The sequence below is a fragment of the Canis lupus genome, chromosome 3, assembly GCF_011100685.1.
Source record: "Canis lupus familiaris isolate Mischka breed German Shepherd chromosome 3, alternate assembly UU_Cfam_GSD_1.0, whole genome shotgun sequence".
In the NCBI taxonomy this organism is placed as follows: Eukaryota; Metazoa; Chordata; class Mammalia; order Carnivora; family Canidae; genus Canis; species Canis lupus.
In genome coordinates, this window is record NC_049224.1 from 12845988 (window position 1) to 12869035 (window position 23048).

The 23048-nt window shown below is 39.6% G+C and overlaps 1 protein-coding gene and 1 long non-coding RNA gene across 13 annotated transcripts in view; one reads left to right on the plus strand and one right to left on the minus strand.

Annotated features, from left to right (window-relative positions):
- Positions 1-13063, minus strand: part of ERAP2 (endoplasmic reticulum aminopeptidase 2) — a 39663-nt gene extending 26600 nt beyond the window's left edge. For all 3 annotated transcript variants that reach the window (XR_005356627.1, XM_038532267.1, XM_038532266.1), the window contains exons 1-5: positions 13004-13063; positions 9629-10319; positions 6263-6401; positions 2477-2611; positions 724-844 (exon numbers count right to left, since the gene is read on the minus strand). Coding sequence is in view for 2 of the 3 variants with exons in the window: in XM_038532267.1 (XP_038388195.1) it covers positions 724-844; positions 2477-2611; positions 6263-6401; positions 9629-10182 (949 nt within the window). In the remaining variant the exon portion in view is untranslated. The remainder of the gene's footprint in view (positions 1-723; positions 845-2476; positions 2612-6262; positions 6402-9628; positions 10320-13003) is intronic.
- The window catches only part of LOC111095124, a 31334-nt gene that overhangs the window by 4135 nt on the left and 4151 nt on the right, over positions 1-23048 (plus strand). For 2 of the 10 annotated variants that reach the window (XR_005356637.1, XR_005356628.1), the window contains exons 2-8: positions 2446-2539; positions 3962-4006; positions 7363-7499; positions 9823-9943; positions 14717-14843; positions 17820-17909; positions 18131-18261. This is a non-coding gene — a long non-coding RNA (uncharacterized LOC111095124). Of the gene's footprint in view, positions 1-2445; positions 2540-3464; positions 3565-3961; positions 4007-6334; positions 6742-7362; positions 7500-9822; positions 9944-14716; positions 14844-17819; positions 17910-18130; positions 18262-23048 lie in introns of all 10 variants that reach the window. The other 8 variants (XR_005356634.1, XR_005356633.1, XR_005356632.1 and 5 more) reach the window with 8 other exon arrangements.

The following is a 23048-nucleotide window of genomic DNA, read 5'->3' on the forward strand; positions in this document are numbered from 1 at the left end:
TTTAAAATACATTTTATAGGGTCGCCTAGGTGGCTCAGTCGGGTAAGCATCTGCCTTTGGCTCAGGTCATGATCCCAAATTCCTGGGATTGAGCCCTGAGTTGGGCTCCCTGATCAGTGAAGAGTCTGCTTCTCCCTTTCTCTCTCCATCTGCTTCTCCTCCTGCTCAAACTTTCTCTCTCTCTCTCAAATAAATAAATAAATAAGTAAAATATTTTTAAAAATAAAATACATTTCGGGCAGCCTGGGTGGCTCAGCGGTTTAGCGCGGCCTTCAGCCCAGGGTGTGATCCTGGAGACCGGGGATCGAGTCCCACATCGAGCATGGGGCCTGCATGGAGCCTGCTTCTCCCTCTCCCTGTGTCTCTCTATCTCTCTCTCTCTCTGTGTCTCTCATGAATAAATAGATAAAATCTTAAAAAAATAAATACATTTCATATGATCTTTAAGGCACAGAAAAAGGTTGTATGCTCTGGAAACTTCATTCGATTAAATCTAACCTGCCATGCAGCTATTTTAATATGAACCTAATAAAATAATAAAATGATCCACACTACTTGTACTTCTCATAAATACCTTCTCTATGCTCAAGAACCATCTCTGAAGTAAAATTATTGCTTCCTGGGCTAACTGAATCTCTTCAGTACTCATTTAAATCACATATAAAAAATCAAAGCAAGGTTTATAAGCAAAAATAAATATAATGACATGGAATTTGAACCTACCCAGTTTGGGGAGTGGATAGTTGATATCAAAGTAATTTTCATAAAAATTAAGTAGCTTTAATGATGCTTCCAAAGCATAATGTGTTTGACTCCATTTGTCTGGGGATGCATAGATAGACACCTGGAAATATTAATCAGAAGAAGTGGTCTTTGAATATCACAAATCCTTGGCACAATTCCATTCCTGACAGTCCTCACTCAAAGAAAGGTAGACCACATTTTTCAAGAAATGATTAAGAATTAAGAATGTTTTTGATGGGGATAAGATGTTCCATAAAGTATTACAGCAAAAGTCAGTCTTAAGAATTACAAACAACCCTGTGTTCCCTGTTATAATTCATTTCCTAGGTGCTAATCTGTAAATTTCAAGCTATATGGATCCATTTTATCATGAGATGCCACTTGAACTCATCACTGACATGCATTCTAGCACTTGAGTGTTAGCCTTCCAGAATTGTGTCCACCAGCACAAGTCAAATAAAACATAAGTACATAAGTTGGAAAGTCTTCAAGAACTTATTGGATCCATCTTCCCATCTAGTTGACTCTAAACTCAAGAATATCCAAATATGTTCATTTTCTCCCTCCAAGTAAATAGCCACTGAGTGGAAAAAAATAAAATTACATTCCACTTTTATCAGGTTTCAGGGATGGGTTTACTTTCATTTCATGATTTGCTTTCTTGCTCTGAATTATCTGAAATCCCTAAGAACTTTTATAGGAAGGATATGTTAATAGTTACCATTTTTTGATGGCTTATCAGGCACAGTGCTAAATGTATACATGTGAAATCTAACTGAATTCTCTCAACAACCTTATGAAAAGATAGAAACACATGAAAATTAATTTGCTCCAAGTCACCCATACACCCATATAGAAAATTGTAGAGCTGGGATGTGAAACCTAGGAAGCTCACTGGAACTTGAAGTATAGTGCCCTCAGACTGCTCACACTTCTGTTACCTATGCACACCTGAAGCTGGGTATGTTATGTATGTAGATACATTGTAGATATATATATCTATATATCTGTAAGTATAATAAGTATATAAGTTGAAATAGCCATATTATAGGTGTTTTTAATAAGCATTATTTTATGGTTCTTTGAATATTTTTATGTCTACATTTGGCTCTTCAGGGTAAGGAGATGATGATAATGATGTTTCTCTACTGATATTTGCAAAACTGTAAGATACTCACTGGGTGTTGTAAATTTTTTCAAATAATGAAGACTTTAAAAATTACAAAGTCTACCTCTCATTGGGGAAAAAAGTTATTATAGAAAACAATTGGAAACAATATGAATGTCCTAAAACAAGATACTGATTAAAATTTTTGGTACATCCATGCAATATAACACTAAGGTATTATGAACATAATATTATAGAAATATCCATAAAATATACTCTAAAATATTATAACAAAATATTATAGAAAAATTTAATGGCATTCAGTTCTTATGGCATATTATGGTAAAAATAGAGTGAAATAAGGTTAAACTTTATTTTGTAAAGAGTAAGTATATACAGCTATTGTATACACTCTCATCTACTGACATACATACAGAAAATATTTGAAAAGTTTACACTAAATTATCAATCATTATATCTTGGTGATGGGATTTATAAACAATTTATTTTTTGCCTATTTTGTAAAATAAGCATGATACTTTAGTAATAAGAGAAAAAGAAATCTTAATCTAATAAAAGCTTATTGCTCTCAGGACAGTGCATAAAATTAGAACTCAATCTCACCTTGACCCCTGAGGAGGTTGTGCCACTCACAGAGATGAAATCACAAACTACGTAGGCTACAAGGTATGTACTCATTTTTACTGAAGTTTCAAAGTGATCTTCTAAGATGCCTCCCTCAAGTTCAATTGTCTTAACCTACAGGAAGAGGAAAAAACAGTACTTGAAAATGTGACTATTTTACAATGTCCATGACTTAAGCCAGGTTAGTTAGAGGAAGGTCCTGACACTTTGAAGGACACTTGATGCCATTATAGGAAATTAATGGCCCATCATAATATTGTGATCTCTCCCCTCCTCCTTTTGTGGGTTGTTTTTTTTTTTTTTTTTTTTTTTTTTAATCCCTGGACTTCCTCGAAGACTCAGTGTACCACTTTTGGGATTCCAGAATGATGCCAAATCTTATTTCTTATTTTGTTTCTTGAAAGCATAAAAATATTTTAGATGGTTCTACTTTTTTGAAATGCAGTAATCTCCAACACTGGCATAAATTCAAAATCTGTACTTCTAAGGAAAAATATCAAAGAATGTCTCCTTTCCCTTTGTTTGTTATATAAGAAATCTCTGTTGCAGAAGGGAATGGGACGCAAAACTCCGTGAAATACTTTTCATCATCTTTTAATCCTCTTATTATTTATGTGTGAGGTAGGTGTTATTTCACAGGTGAGGAAACAGAGCCTCAGAAACATTAACTGAATTGGCCCAGGATCACATGGCTAGTTCCACAGCAAGACCAAGATGTGGATGTGACCGTGTGACTCCAAAGACATTGCTCATTCTTTCACTCGCTGTGTGACAGCTTGAGTCATAGTCTTATTTTATCTTTGCTTCATTGATTCAGCAATGAAAGCAGGCAGGCCAAGGAGGTCATTAGTAATTTAAGCTTCTGCCTATCTCCGGAAGAAGTAAGAAGTTTTAAGCCTACAGACTGGTCAGCCACATCTATCAAAATCACTGAGTTAATTACCAAATTCTATCTTTATTTGCTCAGGATAACTTGCCCCAGAGATGGTCTCCACCATGGTACAATGCCCCCAAATATTGAATGGACACAGATCCAAGAATCTGAAAATACTGCTTTCTTCAAATGGGTAACAGCTCTTAGACTAGCTTTCCCCTCCCAACATCCCTTTGAAGGCATCAGGCTCGTGACAGCACTACCCAGGGCTTGTTAAACATATTTTATCTGTTTGGATAAGATCGCAGTTTGGTTTGGCAAGAGAAAATAGCTTGAAGTGTTACCAGAAACTGTCTCGCCTTCTTAAATAACAAATGTTTGCGCTATTTAGTGTTTGTGCAACAGGATTTGATTCTACAGAATTCTATTTTTTAAAAAATGAGGTCCAAAGTTTTAATAAAGCAGAAGACACTGACCAAATACTTTTAAAAAGGTGGCGGTATATACAGTGTATTGGACTATGATATATATATATCATATTATATATCCTACAAGTTAACTTTGCAGAAAAACAATCTCTTTTTTTTTAGGAGTCTGACTCAACCAGAATTCTATGAGCACATATTTCTACAGAGGTGAGGATTATGGCAGAGGCCGGGGAGAGGGCCTTATGACCGTAGTCTTAGGAACAAACTCTGTAAAAAAAAAAAAAAAATAGGGCTAGGGTGTTAGAGCTGGGAGGGAAGGAGGAGGAAGGCTGTGGGACTACGGGAGAATGAGAGTCTGTGACACTAGACACTGGTGGCAGGAGTGGTTAGGAGACAAATGGGCGATCCCTCTGTGTTCTCCCTCCAGATGCAGATGTAGCCCATGGAGGCTGAGTTTTGTTCAGGAACTGGGAACAACCCATGTAGATTAACATTGCCTTAAATGGAAGCGTATGAGGTGTTAGTGTATGTTCTTCCAGGATGATGATGTAATCTCCAAGTAGGGAACACTTGTTGCTAGACAAGGATTTAGCTGTTTCTCAATATTGGCAGGACTTTACTTACATAGCAAGTGTCGCCAGCAGGTGTGTGTTCCTTTAAGGAATGAAGGGAACAAAGAGAGGCCCCAAAGATAGGCTGCCTCTAGTAGAACTTAGCTGGCTACCTCGCTTCCTTGAAATCTTGTATTCTTAACTAAACAGATTGAGAACTTAGCATGTGTTGCTTCTTCTCACCAATCCATAACCCAACTTAATTGCTACAGCGATTGGCCAGAGTGTACGATTGTGGCATTTCTTCAGTTGCCCTTTTTCGGCCAACTTTGAGAGAGCCTGGGTTGGGCATGTCGGTGAGAAGCAGAAAGTCAAGCCAGTATTTGCTGGAAAAGGCACGATCCAAAGAACTGAACAAGTCAGTTGAGGCAATGCAAGTATTCAAGGATTGCATAAAACATTTTTGAAATATTCACTTATTTGTCTTAAATATGAGAAATGGCTGGAGGATTCTAAAGATAAAAAACCCAAATTCTCATATAATGAAATGGCAATTATATTTGCACCGCATTTTAATTAAAAGGCTTCAATAAGTATATTTTTATTACCTTCCATGATTGTTCATAGGAAAAATGACATTAATTAAAAGCTGCCGGGAAAGAGACTGAGCTGCCCTTAAATGAACGTTTAGTTAGAAAGCAGACTTGGAGTTCCAAGTAGAGGATCATTTTTACCCTGAAACGAGTGGGCTGATTAAATTGCTGTCCGTGTGATCGGGGAAAAACTAGGATATGTGTCACATGGAGTATTGTCACTTTCCCCCTTGATCTGCTCTGCCAGTGTATCAGAGCAAATACCTTTACCAGCATGAAACCGAAATCTAGGGAAATTCAGTGTCTCATGTTATCGACTCATTTCTCCCCTTCATCCATAGAGGCCCATCTCTCTGGAGGGCAGAGAGAAAAATGCGGTAGGGCCCCTTGCTGGCTTGTGATGGCCCGGCTGCTTTCTGGGCTGCTCATTTTGCTGAAGAACAATCAGAATAGTCTCTAATTTTGTCTCACTTTCCAAGCAGTGGTTGAGAAATATTTTATATTTTTTGTCCAACATCACAAATGGCAAGTACATCATTAGTGAGGAAATATCAAATGAGGCCCATAGCCTGCTGTATCTTTCTGAGTCTCTGAATTTTGAGTCCAAATAAAATGTTCAAGTGTCTCTTTCAATTAAAAAAAAAGTATATGGCTACAATAGATGAATTTCACAGACGATCTTAAGAGTTACCCATGGAACTTAAAAGAAAAAAAAAAGAATTTCTAAGTTTCATCAGAGATCAGAGATCACTAGCTCAGAATTTCCAGGGTCGAGCCCAGGCAGGGTTCTCTAGATCCTTCCCGCTCTAAATGTGATGCCTGGACCAGCAGCAGTGGTATCACCTGGGAGCTTGTTAAAAAGCCAGCACTTTGAGCCTCATTCCAAGCTGGATCAGAATCTAAATTTTAACAAGATCCTCAGATGACTCATCCGAATATTAAAGTTTGAGAAGTGCTGCTCTGTCTGGGTGGTTCTGAATTTCATCCCTAGCCAAGTAACACAGATTTAAAAGGAACATTGTTTCCATATGAATACAAATAAAATATAAATCACTTTGTGTTTTTTTTTAACTTCTGGTATAACAATGCCCCACACAGAATGATGTTAAAATCTAGAAGGATTGGGGTTATTATAGAATATGTAAGTGGATAAAAAAAATAAATAACGGCTGAAATTTGAAAACAGGAAATATAAATAAATGAATGAATGAATGAATAAATAAATAAATAAATAAATAAATAAATAAATAAATAAATAAATACAAAGACCAAGGGTCAACTTGCGATGATTCCCCCAAAGTTTCTGAAAGTGACAATACCTTTGGCATGTTGGAGAGTGCAACGTGTCCACTTTCTCTTCTTATCTTGATGGAAAATTTGGCTTTAAACAGTGGTTCATCAAAACAAGGGAAAGCCATCCGTGCTCCAGTTGGCTCAAAATCCGTTACTGCAATTATTCTGTGAAGTTAAGAAACCACCGGCCAGAATTTGCAAGTGAAACCAAGAAAAGAAATGCACTATGCCATCAGGACACAGGTTATCAATCCTGGAGGTGATATATTTGACTTCTCAAACCATCATCTTAGTGAATCTAGGCTGTCTTCTTAAATAAAACAGGGGTAAAATTGTGTTTGGTGGCTGCCAATCATGAATAATGCACAGTGCTGCACAGTCCACTTACATGACCTCCTTCATACTTGTAGTTGACAAGGATCAGAGACTTTCAGTAACTCAGCTGCTAAATGAAATAGGCACACCCCATCAATTTGATGCCAAAAGTGACTACGATTATTAGTGGGTAAGGACCATCCCTAAGGAGGGGGCTTCAGTTGGAGATTTGAGTACTTGTGAATATCAGGGATGTCTTAGGTTGTGTTCTCAGGAAGCAGGCCCTGCTTTATTAAAAACATGCCCCCCAGGAGATGCTAAGGAGGTAGGTAAGGAGCGAGGGAAACAGGAGAGGACAGAAGAAAAAGCCAGGCTGGATCCAGCTTCAGCCTGCATTCTGGGGAGCTCTGGAATGGAAACTACACCTTTGAGTTTTCCCCTGTCGGAAGCAAGGAGCTGGGATTTCATATTCTGTACCCCACGGGGGTGGGGGGGGTTGGGGGGTGGGGCACAGAGTCTAACTCCCAGAAACTTCTAGTTTTCTCTGCTTTCCAGCAAAGTAGCTCCAGTCCACAGACTATAATAGATACATAGTTATTCTGACAAATCTCTCTACCTTATCACCTTGATAATGCCTGAAATTGTATAATTATAGACGTATTCTTTGGACTTTAAGCTTCAATTAAGAAACAAACCTAGAGTGCAGAGTTTTGTTAGAGAAGGAGAAGAGATAAAGGTGAAGGCCCAGGAGGGAAAGAAGAGGAGTTGTCAGGATAATTGTGCCTCGATTCACTTTGTTTCTATAATATAGATTGGAGAATGAGGCTGGGGATCAAAACGATTTGCTTGGAACTTCCGGCTTTATTTGGATTTGGTAGCAGCTACTACAAGAATAAAAGAGTTCCACATGCCCAGAAGAATTTTCACTGCTGTGAACTTTTGTTTATAGTAAGTCTATATTGGGAAAGTGAAAAATTCAATTTCTTTTCTGCTACTTGCACAATTAGTTTTAGCTCTGCATGCAAAGTAGTGATTTCTTGCTTCTCAAAGAACTATGTGGACTGGATTATTCTATATTTTAGGTTAAGTCGTGTGTGTGTGTGTGTGTGTGTGTGTGTGTGTGTGCGTGTGAGTGTGTGTGTGTGTGTGAGAGAGAGAGAGAGAGATTCATGAGTCTCTTGACGCTGTCCTGCAAATCATCCTATGTGTTAGACCTACTATGTGATTGAGTATGAAGAGAACTAATTAATCTTAAGAAGAGTCACAAATAGCCTGAGGTTAGTTACAAGAGCTGTACTCAAAAAAATCCTCCCCTCCCCTCCCAATTTCCCACATCTCCCAAAATAATATCCTTAAAAAGTACTTCTTTGGGGTGAAGGCTTTGTCACTTCAAAAAATGAAAAAGCCACACTGGTCACATGTTGCCTAAGTGAGCAAAATTGATAATAAATTCCCCATCTGGCACTATGCTGGCTGAGATTAGACCCATGAGAAATGAGGTTGCATTGAGGGGGTGTCCCCAAGGGGAGGGGCAAAGACATGGGCCTAAAGAACTCCCCTAAGTGGACTCTGGGGACTAGGCAGGGGAGGGGGACGGCACATGAGTCCCCAGAGGGTAGTGAGCACCTAAGGCGGGAAAAAAGAGATATGTAGCAGACATTGCTAAAGTCACCCACTCATTCCCCTTCTCCAGTGCCAATGAAATCCTGATTTTACTCAAGAAGACAATGTGTCCAGATAAAAGAATCACCTCTTCAGACTCTCTTGCAACTTGGTGGAGCAATATAACTCATTCTGGCCTGGTTAAAGTCAATGAGTGGGAAAACTTTGTAAAATATTCAGCTGAAATGTTTCTTTTTGTCTTTTTCTCTCCTCCAACCCCCCACCCCCTTCCTACAATGTGGACTTGATGCCTAGAGGTGCAGAAATCATTTTGTATTAGGAGGAAAGCCACATGCCAGGGGTGCTGAGCAGAAAGATAGAAGCAGCCTGGGTCCCGGATAGCACGGAAGAGGGTTGTAGCAAACCTGGGCTGTCCTGTTTCTGGACTTCCTGTTGCATGAGAAAATAATGGCCTCCTCTGTGGTTAAGCCACTGTATTTGGGTTTCTCTAACTGGCTGTTGAGTGTCACTGATAAAAGGTGGGAAAGTACTGAAACCAGACTCCTCTTCCCTCCCAGATGGACCCTGGCCGTGGGCAACCAAAGCATCCACTCTATAAAGCATCACTGATGCTTCTCTTTCTCTAATTTCACATAACTATCAGAAAATTCCGTTTTACCCTCCAAAACAAATGCCAAGTTCAGTCACTTGACTCCATAAGCACTGCCACTAGCCTGGCTCAAGCCACCCTCACTTCTTGCTCACATCACTGGAACGGCCTCCTAAATAATTGCCGTCCTCTATGTCCCCTCTCCCCCTCTCTATAATGTACTCTCAACATATACTTGAGCTTTATGGAGCATACCTCAGACCAGAAGCTCCTGAGAATTCCTACTGCACTGGAGGAAAAGCCTAACCTCCCTACAAGAGGTTCAAAGTCTTTGCATGATCTGACTCCTTTATACTCTACTTCTCTCCTTTGTCACTGTCCTTATCCATGCCGGTCAATCCATATTTCTCATTTCTCCAAACAGACTTGTTCCTGCCTCTTGGATTTGAGTCATGCTGTTTCCTGGGCAATGTACACACATTCTCACTTCCTTTCTCTCAACCCAAATCTCACTTGCATTTCCTTCTGGTTCCAGATCAAGACTCACCTCCTTTGAGAAGCCTTCCCTATTTCAGCTTTCTGTGCCAGGACAGTCCTTCTCCCTAGCACATGAATATACCTGTCTCAACACAGTCACATACTCATCTGTCCTAGTCATTCTCCCTCTAGTTGTTTATGCCTCTGCATTTTGTGTTCCCATCTTTATTGAGATTTCCTTAATAAATCGCAGAGCTGCTGCTTCTTCCAAGTTTCTCACAGTTTATTAAACTTTTCATAAAAGACTGCTGAAATGGGCTCCTGGCAAACAGATGTCACCCATAAGGAAAGTATCACAAGAGACTAAACAGCTAGAGCAATGTCCTACCTTGTTTTACCACCATGAGTTCTGTATGTGCTTTTATAAAATCCTTCAAAACCGTTGGCTAAATTGGCCTGGAAATCAATTGCCACAGAGTATCTCAAATCAGCCATAAGTTTCTCTGGAACCAACAGTGCAATTTGTTCATGAGCAGGATAATGCAAAATGTTCAGCCTTTTCCCTGGTTTCCTGTATCTCAGATCTTCCTCTGATTGAAGGATGACATTCATGATTTCAAGATCTTTGCTATGCAAGATGATAAATTGGGTTGCATCTCTGACCAGGACTTCAATCTTCTCAGATGCAACAAAGTCCAGAGAGGTGAGATTTGGATGGACCAAGAGGTCATAGTGGAGGGGAACGACCATGCTGGGGAGCCTTAGCTTATTCCAAGGAAATGGTTCCCCACTGGTGGCTACTGGGAAAGCCCCAGGGTCTGTATTTAACAGATCAATAGATGACATTGAAAATTGAGAACAAATGCATATTTTGGGCAAGATGGCTGAGCAGTAAAATCCCATGTAAATATTAAATATCAGTTTTCTGCATGAATTAGCCATTGTAGACAAATGGATACTAAATCATTCTCCAGAACAAATTAATATCCAGGCTAAATTGCATAATTCTCTACAGCACTGTACTAGCTCCAGTTACATCACACAGGATCCGAATGATATGTTTCAAAGATGGATTTGACCTAGGAGGAAAAAGAAAACATTTATAGCATGTAGAAAAAGAATTCAATTAATAAATAAATCTTTAAAAAGTAAAACTATGTTTGTGAATGGAGAAAACCTGCTGTTAGGATCAAGCTAAATAACCACACAATAAAGTAGAAATTGAGCTATCATTTAGTTATTACAAAAAAGTCCTGTAGAGGCCAAATGAAAGAAAGGACTCTGCCTTAAAACTGCATGTATAGAATTCCCTCTGCATTCTTATGCAATAAACATAAGGCAGGTATATAAATTCACTGCGTGAATTATGTTTAATGAAGAATTAATGAATTCACTAATGAATTCACTAATGATTTAGTGAATTAATGTTTAAATGTTTTTAACATTTGGCTACATCATTCTAGCTGTATCCTGGACACCTGAAAATAAGCTGCACAGGTGGTCTCTATTTTGTCTTGAGTCACTATGAAACTCTATGTTCTTTGGACACCAGGTATAATTATTAATGGTGTTGAACTTCACCTCTTTCAATGAATAGCATCATCTGAATGGCTTTATTCTATGGCTGTTGGTGGAAAGGATGCTGGTCAAGTTCAGTGTTTACCCTTCATATATTTCCAAAACATCAAAAGATACAGGAAAAAAGTTTGAGTTTCTAATATTCTTAGTGAGAATATTTATGTATTATTTCACTAAGGACAAGTGAAATAAGTCAGACAGAGAAAGACACATAAATACCGTATATCATGTATGTGTAGAATCTACAAAAGCAATGCTCAGAGAAACAGAGTAGAGTGGTGGTTACCAGGAGCTGTGCAGTGGGGGAAATGGGCACAAAACGATTTAACAAGTTCTAGGGATCTAATGTACAGCAGTGATTGTAGATTATCATACTGTATCTTGTACTTGAATGTTGAGTAGATTCTCAGTGTATTCTCAAAAGAGTAGGTCTGTAACTTTCTCACCACAAGAAAGAAATGGTAATTATGGGATGGGATGGAGGTGTTAGCTAATGCAATGGTGGTAATCATTTTGTAATATGTAATGTATCAAATCAATACGTCGTACACTTTAAACTTATATAATAATATAATGTCAGTTATACTTCAATAAGCTGGGGAAAATTTTTTCATTAAAAAGATAATGAGGGATGTCTGTGTGGCTCAGTGGTTGAGCACCTGCTTCTGGCCCAAGGCATGATCCTCGAGTCCCACGTCGGGCTCCCTGCAGGGAGCCTGCTTCTCCCTCTGCCTGTGTCTCTGCCTCTCTCTGTGTCTCTCATGAATAAATAAATAAAATCTTAAAAAAAAAAGATAATGACATTTTTCCTATCTTTTTTAGGTAAGCATTATATTACGGCTAGGAGCACCTGAAGGATTCTTTCGGTTGAGTGTCTGACTCTTGGTTTCAGCTCAGGTCATGATCCCAGGGTCTTGAAATCGAGCCCCCCATTGGGCTCCACACTCAGCAAGGAGTCTCCTGGAGAGTCTCTCTCCCTCTTCCTCTGCCCCTCCTCCTTCATGCTCTTTGTCCCCAAATAAATAAATCTTTGAAAAAAAAAATTACAGCTACTAAACCTTAGTGTTCCAAGAACCTCTAAAACACAAAACCATAATTGGTCTATTACCTCAAATTTCTGAATGTTTTAAAAATGAAAATGTTTGAATAATTGCTTATTTGATAAGTCATGAGCTTGGGAATCAGAGTGCTTGGATTCTAATACTAGTTCCAATGCACTTACCTATATGATTTTTGGACAATCTTTTTAAAGATTTTATTTATTTATTCATGAGAGACACAGGCAGAGGGAGAAGCAGGCTCCATGCAGGGAGCCCGACATGGGACTTGATCCCAGGTCTCCAGAATCACACCCTGGGCCGAAGGCTGTGCCAAACCGCTGAGCCAAACCGCTGAGCCACCTGGGCTGCCCAATTTTTTTTATTTTTTGAGTGTAAGTTTTCTAACCTTATAAAATAGTGTAATAATCATACTATCCTCACCTTAGGAAGATTAAATGAAATAACTCATAGGAAGAATTTGATATAGCGCCGCAACTAGCCTATACAAAGCACATAATGAATGTTAACTATTAAATTATTATTGTGATTATTATTACTTGAATTATCTGGCATAAATTAAGGATTAGTTCTGTCCCTACTTGTAGCAGACACACTCCAAGAAAGCTGTATTTCATTGGTCAAGACTGGAGAAAAAGGCCTTGCTATTTATTCATACAGCCCTTGAAAGGCCGGCTGATAGAAATCTTTGGTGTCTGGATAAGGAACCTAAGAGTAAGTGACTTTCCCAAAATCACATGGGAAATTTCAAGCAAAATGGGGATGAATATATAGTCCTTGACCCTTGGTCTCGGGGACTTTCCTTTACATCCAAGAGCACTGCAGTGAACAAAAACATCCTGCGATCCAAGACAGGAATTGCAGCAAATGTCTGGGAAAGGCTAAAAGATCTCTGAAAGAGAGTGAGTCAGTAAAGCAGAGGGATTCTTAAATCAACTCCCAACCTTAACCTCACATACTTTGCAAGGCAGTAGTGCCAGATTCGCTCCCTTCCCCCAGGCCTCACCTTACATCACAAGAGCTCCTCAATCTAGCATTTTTTATAGCTTAAGTTCTAGTAATCAATCATTCTCACTGAAAAATTCTGAGCTTTAAGACAAAATTGAAGAGAAATATTGATGTGTTACCTTACTCCATGCTGTTGCAGATTTGAGTGAAAGGGAAGGTGCTTTTGATTTCACTTTCTGTTCTGGTAAGACCCAGAACTTTGCATACTTCCTGATTACAGCACTGGCTGGTTCATTATGGTAAAGACGAATGGGGCTTCAGACAAGAGCTTTAGTCCAAAAGCACAAGACTTTGTCTTGCTTCAAGCCCTCCTCCATCATCTGTGATTGGACCATAGACCTATTTTGATCCTGCCCCCTCTCCAGGTTGTTGCGAAGTCCTTTTGATCCTTCGCTTTCAATCTCTTTGTATCCAAAGTTTAAAGAATTCTCAGAGCCATTCAAGTTGTCTAGGTCCCCCTTGCTCCTCACAATGGCCTTCAAACAAGTCTCCTGGACTCCTCAAGGCCTGGTCTGATGCCAGATTCATCCTTTGCACTACCGCTTGATCATGTCACCCCCCTGCTTAAAACTTTCTGTGGCTTCCTCCTATGTACACAGAGAGGCAGGTACCCACGTGGAGACCGTGGGGGGCCAACTGGCAGCCTATGTGCCACATGGGCCTTCTGATGCTCTGTCCAGGTGTTTGGTTTAGATCCTAGGGCATTAAAGGCCCACACAGGTGTTATTCTCAAGTGAAATAAAACCAGCTTGGCTTTTGTCATCTTACACACCTTCCTCATATTCTGGTGTTTGTACTTTGTCCTGCCATACATTTGATTTTGCAGCCTGTCCTTTGGCTCAGCATTCAATTCAAGTGCTGCTATTATTAGATCCTAGTTAACTCTCAAACTTTAATTTTTTTTCTTTTTTCTATGTTTTTTCATGTCAACTTGGATAAACAATTTGATAAAGCAGAGGAGCAAAAGTCTAGGAGGTAGCCTACACCGAGGGCTAGAGGCACAGGGTTGAATGGAGCCCCTCAGCATGGCATTTCCTGTAGCTAGAGGGGCACCGTGGCGTGGGGAAGTCGGCTGGAAACAGATGAGTGCAGAAAAGGGGGCCAAAGAAGAGGAGGAACCGAAGGCCAACTCTTAGGTATCTAATGCTGCAGCAGGGGAGGGACGGGGCAAAGGATGGAGAGGAAGCGGGGGGTACTTTGGCGACATTCCTTGTCACAGGGCCCAGCTCAGTGTGTGTGTTCTCAGAACTCCTCTCTGCCCACGAGAACAGAAGGGATGGGAGAGAGTGAGGAAACAGGGTTCCAGGATCGGGCTGCAGAATCCTAGACAACAAAGTTGAGTAAGGTCCAGGGGGCTTCGTAGCTTATTACTTAGAACTCTTTCTCATCAAATAGGGTTTCTAATTAATTTTTTCCTGATAACAGAATAAGCTATGGGATGTTTGTGGCCCAGGGAATTCATAAATCTCACTCTTTCACTTTACCCTGGGCTTCTGAACTGTCCTCGCTCAAACTCTCCCCATTGGCTCTCTCTAAAAGAGCACTCCTACCTGAGTCCGCCCCCGCCTGCCACCTCCCAGCTTCTATCACCTCAGCCTGCTTAATTTTTTCCTTCTTAGTATTTGTCAACTTCTGATACTACATGATGTATTGATTTGTTTGCTTGATCTGTCTCTCCACCAGAACGTAAGCTTCTTGCAGGCAGGGAGTTTGTCTACTTTGCTCACTGCTGAATGCCCAGAGCCTAGAGCAGAGCCTGGCCTATCTGTTTATATCTGCTGGCTGAGTGAATGTATTTTCAATATTTTCCATTTTTAAAATTTTTCTTTCAGATTGTCCTGTACTTGCTCCATGCTTCAGGCAGACAAGGGAGCTTTGCATTGATGGATGTGCCCAGTATCTCCTCATCTTCCTGGAGCTACACTCTATGTGCAATACATCTCTCTCAACGTCCTCTAGGTAAACCTACTTATCACAAGGCAAATGCCACCTTGGAAGTGACACATGCCCCCTTCCAGTCCCTATCTACAGGCACTTGTTCAGTTAGTGCTACCCGCCCATATCTTATGTTAACAGGTTTGTGCTTCATATTCTTCCTTAAACAATCATTTCTTGTAGGCTAGGGGCCAAACACCACGCCTCCACCTCTTCCCTGCACCTCACAGGGTATTGTGTACCTATAGGCCGACAAACAAGTGACAATGAATGAGGTAAAATTATTTTTCCCAAAAGTTGAAACTTACTTAAGTTCAAAGATTTTTACTAGTTTTTAAATGGAAACATTTCTCAAAAATATTGTAGAGGTTTCCATTCCCCCTAGGGTGTTCTCAACAGATTTAAACATTAATGACTCAAGGTTTTTATTATTATTACAAACTGGACCTAGAATCAAGAGAATCGAACTTGCCATCTTCTTAAAATAAGTCACTTCCTTATGTCCAATTTAGAGACAATAATACTTTCCTTAATTATTACAGAGGGTTATTGTCAATGTCAGAATCAATTTGAGATCATATGTGAAAATCAGTTTATAAATGTCTTACAAGTTGTTTACAGGTTTTCTACCTTGATGATAATCAGTGATTATGTTATTTTGTAATAAAATGCTACCCTTGAGGCCAATGAGATCTAATAAATAATCTTGTGTTGCTATATCTTTCTGAATTCTTGTGAGTACTCTACAAAGGTTATTTCACTTCCTCTAGTATTGTCAGATTTTTATTTACTCTCTATTGTTACCTTCAACTATCCCCAACCTCCACCCTAGGGCCAAGATTGTTCCTTCTAAAGTGCTACAAGCTGGGGGCTTCATGGAGGGGCTCATTCTCAGTCAGTTAAGAGTCTGAACTTCGGCTCAGGTCTTGATCTCAGGGTCCTAGGATGGAGCTCCCACGGTGGAGACCCCATGATCAAGCCCCTGAGATCCAGCCCCACCTCCCACATGGGGCTCCCGGCTCAGTGAAGAGTCTGCTTCTCCCTCTCCCTCTGCTCCTCTCCCCTATTCCCTCTCTTTCTCCCAAATTAATAAATAAATCTTTTAAAAAGTGCTGCAAGTTGAAAAATGAACAGATAAAGCCAGTTGGACAATACTTGAGGTGCTCAAATGCCTTAAAAATTATTTCCTAATGCTGCCTATATTGTAGGTGGGGAGATTTCAGGATAAACTAACTGATAAATAGCCTCCAGACAGATGACATGTTCCTGAATCTCCCTGTTCCCCTTCTGTTTTGCTAGTGTGGCTGCTGAATGTTCTGCCCTTAACATAGGTACAGCTTGACCTTTATCAATACTTGATGCTGTCACTCTGAAAACCCAACCAACTTACAGTTTTGAAAACCACTTCCTCTTCTGTCTTCCATCTCTTTTCAAAAGGATCTCTGAAAATCTGTCGAAAGTTCTTCACAGAATTATTGCTATGCCTCTATTTATTTTCAAATAAATAAAGGCAAAATCTATAATATGGTTTTAATATTTTTAACCTAAAAAAAAAGTTTCTGATAGTACAAAGACCTAGGGTCTATGCTAAATAGAGAGAGAGAGAGAGAGAGAGAGAGAGAGAGTGGGGGATATGGAATCCACCTAATAAACACATTCTGTAGCTTCCTTTAAACTCATTCAGTTTCAACAGAAAATGAGAAGAGCATAATGTCAGAATTTTAAACCTGTAGCTGACAGGAAGATGGTTTATAAAAAATTGATTATCTTTAGTATGCCGTGCACAACGTTTATTAAAAACAAAAGCGGAAAAATGTAACAATAAACATCTTACACTGCTGAAGTAGAACAGAATATTAAGCAGACCTGACGTTAGACAACTGAAATTGTACCACATTTAAAATTTTTATTTAATAGCCAAATGAAAAGTTCTGGTGCTTCTTACTCTTTCTAAATATTACCTCAATAACTGATAGCACATTTTCAAACAGGAAAATGGCAGCAAAAGAAACCAGAGGGGTTCTGAGCTTCTTAAATGCTTTATTTTGAAAGGAAATTTTAATGCTTCCAAATTACACAACCAACTGATTAAACCAAAACACATTTCTTGGCTTCCTGCTGTTTAAAGATATAGCTTAAATGTCTATAAGAACTTCTACTCTGGCCAAGATAGAGTAAGGGTTTGGGATTTATCCTCTCACTTGGAACAACCAAAAAAAATGGACATAAGTCAGTTTGCAAGACAAAGAATGTCAGGCAACTGGAGGCAGCGGTGACCCCAGAAGAGAAGGAAACAAATGAGGGCAGCCCTGAGATTGTCCCAGTTCACTGCTTTAAGGGATTCCACGCAGCTGTGCCTGGAGGGAGACCACGGGCAGATCCCAGCAGACATTTTCTGTTGAAGAGATGCAGCTGAGATTCTGGGGAAGCAAGGAAACTCGAGTTCATGGGAAAAATACCGAAAGGACAGAGCCCACCCCCCCCACCCCCCCACCTCCCACCCCCCACCCCCACACACAGAACGTGCTTTGGAGATCTGCCAAAGGTTCCCCTTGAATGTTCAACTCATCATTGATCAGCGCCTGCGTTTGTGGAAAATACATAAGCCAGAGACACAAACCACTGGAAAGGAGTACAGGTAATGGTACCTGGCTCCCACACAGAGGCAGAAACAGTGTGTGCGTCCGCCAGTCCGACTGGAAAACCTCAAGATCAACAAGCCAACAAGTAGAGTACCCAGAGGGGTTTTGCCTCAGTAGGAAGGAGCAATCACCCTACATGGAGCATGGCTTCAGTCCTGTCTCAAAAATCTTAAAAGCAAGATCCAAAGGGATCAAATTGTTTTCAAGTAACTTAACTGTGTCCCAGGACAAAGCTCAAGAAGATTATAGCAATAATAATAAAAAAAATTACCACCCAAATAGGTACAAAGGTGAGTAGTCATTTAAACATTTAAATAAACTGGTTTTTTTGTTTTGTTTTGTTTTGTTTTTTTTCCAGTCATTGCAGCAAGAGGGAATGCACACGGTGGAGACACCGGGGCATCTCAGAAGGAAAATGCTGGGAAGGACTTATTAGAGGATGTGTCAGGTGATTGAGAAGGGCTTAATGAAGCAGGGCCTTGTTTTGTTTCAGACCATCTCAGGAGTGGGGCTAATTCTGTAAGCGGGTGTTTTAATAAGGAGGGAAGATTAGACCAAGGCTAAGGCTGTAATTTGTAAAGAGACTGCAGTCACTCCTGTTGGTCAGGATAGGGAGGTGTTTGGTCATTTCTGTGCTGATGACAATGTTCATGTTTTGCCTGAATTCAGACACGATTATGAAGTCAGCCTTTTTTGGTCTTCGACCGTCATAGACATCGAGTGGGTTTGTCTGATGATGTTCTACAAAATTGTTTGTGTTCAACAACAGATCAACACCAAGTCCTGTCTATGAGTCCCAGGTGAGCTCTTGGGTGTCGGGGACTGCCTTACTCTCTCTCATTAAGCTCAGCTGGTCTTGGACTCAGAATTTGCCTCCCTTGGGCCTGGGAAGCTGTCAAAAACTTAGCCTCTCAGTTTCTTGTTTCCAAACCTGTAAATGCCCCTAGTGCAAAAGAATCCCTAAAGGCCTCTTGGATTTCCATTCTTTCTAGAATTCTGGCTCAGTAACTTAGTCTTTGAGGCTTTAAAGGTGTTTTTTATATTTTGTCAGTGTTTATAGTTATCTTCACTGTGAGTGCTGGTCCAATTACATAGTATGCCATTATTGTGATTAAAAGGACCGTCTCGAGACAGGACATGAAAGACTCCTAACTCTGGGAAACGAACTAGGGGTGGTGGAAGGGGAGGTGGGCAGGGGGTGGGGGTGACTGGGTGACGGGCACTGAGGTGGGCACTTGACGGGATGAGCACTGGGTGTTATTCTATATGTTGGCAAATTGAACACCATAAAAATAAATTTATTAATAAAAAATAAATAAATAAAAATAAAAGGACCCTCTCTTCTGCCCTGGTTCCCCTCAAAGACTTCCCAGGTGCCAGGACACCATCTGCATTTACCAGAACTGTTTCAATTCCGCTAAGTATCTGATCCTCTTACAGTAGCTCCACAAAGTGGATGGTCAGACGACTGAGTAGTTTTCACTCCACTTATGTTTAATCCTCTCTAACCCAACACTCATCACCCCCTTCAGCTCTTTCACTGAACAATCCAGAGAATCATCTGACCGTGTTCTTTATATACAAATGTAGCTACTAACAAACCCCACCCCCAGTTCCTTCTTTCTACTAGGTTGCTGTTCTTAAGACCCTCTTCTTTTTTCTTAAGATTTATTTATCTATTCTAGTGTGAGAAATGAGAGTGAGTGGAGAAGGGGCAGAGGGAGAGAATTTCAAGCACACTCCGCACCAAGCACAGAGCCCCATGTGGGGTTCCATCCCACAACCCTGAGATTATGACTAGAGCTGAAATCAAAAGTTGGACACTTAACCAACTTCTGTGAAAATTCTGTATCCACCTGTTACCCTCTATAAATCTGTACACTAAGTAAAAGTAGGTGGGCTCATGGTTATGCTTCTGAAAATATGTTTACTAAGCTAATTCCCAACTTTTATCTAAGAGGAAGTAGAGGCTTCTTCTTTCCACTGATGTGCTATGTTTGTGCCTCTGTTAAGCCAATAACTGCTACAAAATAAGTGTGCAGTAGGTGATGATGGGAATATTTTTAAAATAAGCAGTTACTAACTAAACAAGCCATGGATTATAGTGCACTATAATAAGGGCGTCTATGTGCACTTTAACACTTGGCTCTCTAAATTTTATTGAAATTGTCAAAATAGACTGGTCACCTTATCCTCAAAACAAGGCAACCTTGAGTAACCCTAGGGTTTTAAATTCCGCATTAATGTTATCTAGTAGCCAAACTACAAGCTCTCTGGAGAGGAGAGAGCAAAAGCAGTGGTAGCCTCATCTAGTGGGGACATGTGTAACTGCAGAGAGTCATTTGTCCTAACCCTTACATACCTCCTGTGGCAAATTACACAATCCAAAAAGCAATTGACATATTTATCTAATGCATAAACCAGACCTAAGAGAATCAGGTTTATAGATAGGCTTGGATTTCTGAGAAGTTGAGGACTAGGGGTCAAAACTCAAAGGATTCCAATAAATCAAATTTGGTATTTGAATAACTATGCGTTGGAGGTATGGGCTTCATTATATCAGTGGGAACGTTAGAAATGGAATAGCTAGGCCTCTCGCTATTCCTGGTCGGGTGCTTTAAAGTTAATCACACTTTTTAAGTAGAAAATGTCCTACAAGGTGCAGATCTTGAGTGCTTCTCTGTCTGTAAGAAGATTCAGAAGCCTTCCTTTCCCATTATTTGGATAAGCATTTCACTCATATAGAAGATACAAGGAGGATGGAGGAGGTCACATATCAGTGGAAGGGGAAAGAATGCACCCTTCTGTCAGGGGACCAGGTTTTCATGGAACCACTGGTATAATTCACACCTGTTAATAATTATTGACTAAAAGACCACAGAAGGAGTTCCAGAAAGAGGGCACAGAAGGTAAAGTAAAATAAAATACTAGCTTTAATCTGGGATTTGTTCTTTTTTCTTTTTTCTTTTCTAGAGGGAAATATATTTGTTTTTTTTTTTATTTCCAAAGTAATTTTTTTTTTTTTTTTTTGGTCATTGGGAAAATTTGGCCAAAGAAAAGATACTTGAGTTTTCTCCTCCTTTCCCTCATCTTCTTTTTCTTTATTATGCAACCAGGTTTATAAAATGGATACAAGTCAATGAGAGTTGAGATAAGGAACAGTTCCCCTTCCACCTCCTGTTCTTGCTCTTCATTTTTCCACCTATTTTTTTTTCTGGGTCTTTTCTAGGATCAGTGGGAGAGGTAGGCAACTGGAAGGAAAGAGACAAAATCCTTCTATTTCTCTGGTACCACCTATCCAGCTTTCTCTTGGTCACTGATGTTTTCTGTGTGACATTCTTATATGTTTCTCTCTTATGGATTTGTTCTTAATGTTTCTAGCTCTCTGCTCAATTCCCAAGTGTCTTTCAAATTACTAGCTTGGATTTATGCATATCTATCAATAAGTTTCCTACTGAACACATGCAGTTCTACAAGTGTCTGAGAAAATAATTTTTTTTTTGAGAAAAGAATTTTATAGTTTTAACCTACATCTAAATAAGTCACTTTAAAAAAAAAAAAAAAGCATGGTATTGTTTCCTTGTCCAAACTATCAAAACTTTGCAATATTCTAAAGGAATTAGTTTTGAACTTGCATCTTCAAGAGACCCAAATCCAAACTATCAGGTATAATAGAATTGACTGAGGAGCAGAATTCCTTTTCAAAGCATTGTCTCCCTCCAGGGGTTTATACAAGTCTTGTATATAATTGATTGACCCCTAACATTTTGCTTCACAATTTTGTTTTGTGAAAAACAGCCCTAAACCCTTCTACCACAGCTGAAATATGATTTCTGTTTATCATTTGATGTAATATGTCCGTGCAATATGCAGCAACCTGATGGATATAAAGGGAGGCAAAGTAAATTGGAGACTTTTCCACTATCATCTCTTCCGTACTGAGAAAAATGTCATTTTCAACGTATGTTCACTTTCCTTGAAGTGCTCAGAACATCAAGTGTTGCTTTTAGAGAAGAAGGAAGCACCTGTTGGCTAATCTAAAGGAAAACAGGAAAAAAGACACATGGGCTTGACATAGTTAGCATAAGTTAAACAACTTTCAGCTCAGCTCTTCTATTAAAAATAAGGTAATCCTGTTGCTTTGGAAGGTAACAGTGTCAAATAACCACCACTCACAAACAGGTAAAGGCAGCAGCAGCTTTCACACCTGTTTATTGTGTGTACATTTTGGCAAAATGCCGCAGCAGGTGATGCCAGGGCGTGAGATCACTCCTGCCCTTTTTTTTGAAGCATCTTGTGTCCATGTAAATGCGAATACTTGTATGTATATGAATGTTTCTACCTTATAAAAATCGCAATAATACATGCCCAGTAAAAAAATCAAATACTGGAAAGATCACAATGAAAAGCAACAGACCCTCTCTCTACTCCTTCCTACAACAGTCATGCGTTCATTTGTAAACTTTTCCCTTTTAATTTCTGATGGTTATTTCCCTAATTCTAAATAATATTTGGGGCCACTATATCTTAAAATAGGGTCTTTTGACTCCTGGTTTGAAATATGAAGACTTAGTTCATTTCTATTTTCCTCATTTTTTCCTCCAACTCCAAGTTTCACTACTTTTATTTTAGTTCCTCTGTTATCTTTATATCTTTACACAAAACACATTCCATCAACTGTACACACTGTCCCTTCTCCCTCAACTATGTAAGATAGCGATGACTAAAATGTACTGGATATTTACTATTTGCCAGACACTGTTGTGTTTTACATGAATTATCTTACTTCATCCTTATAGCAACTCTATAAGGTATCATTTCTAATTTACAAATAAGAAAAATAGGACATGGTAGTTAGGGGATACCTTCCCTCAGGTCACAAGGCCAGGAAGGTGGTGGGGGGACGAGACAGTCTGAATCCAAACCCACCGCCTTCCACCTGAGGGTAACTCCTTCCTGCTTCCCCACTTTCACTCCCACCATCTATCAACCATCTTCACTTTTACAGCCTTAAGGTAGATGACAATCACAGTCTATCATGTAATTATATTTAAATCTTCTACTTTTTTTCTTAGAGGTCAGGTTCAAGGTTGAAAATCATAAGCATGTTTCCATATTGCGATAATGCAAATATCATTCTCGGTAGAACTAAGCAGTATGCCAAGATTACATTTTCTTCTTTAGCTCCCCAAATGTTTGACCTCCTTCCTTCTTTCATTTCTTCCTTTATATGCTCAGGAAACATTTGAAAGCTTACAAAGTGTTGGAATTTGGGGAGAGGAGGTGGAGATGATTACAATGAGAAAAATGCAGTGTTATGGAACCCATGGCCTCTGCCCTTAAGAATTTATCTTTGGTATAAGATTTACAGTATATCTGTGGTCAAGGAAGAGTTGGAGGAGGAGAGAGAATATAAACCAGGTCTTAAAGAATGATGAGAATTGGAAAAGGGGTAGAGAGCACATAAGGAAATGATATTGAATCACAGCAAAGCAATAGAGGTAAGATTATTGGTTGTTTTTTTTTTTAAATGAGATTTCTCTTGATGGGATGAGCACTGGGTGTTATACTATATGTTGGCAAATTG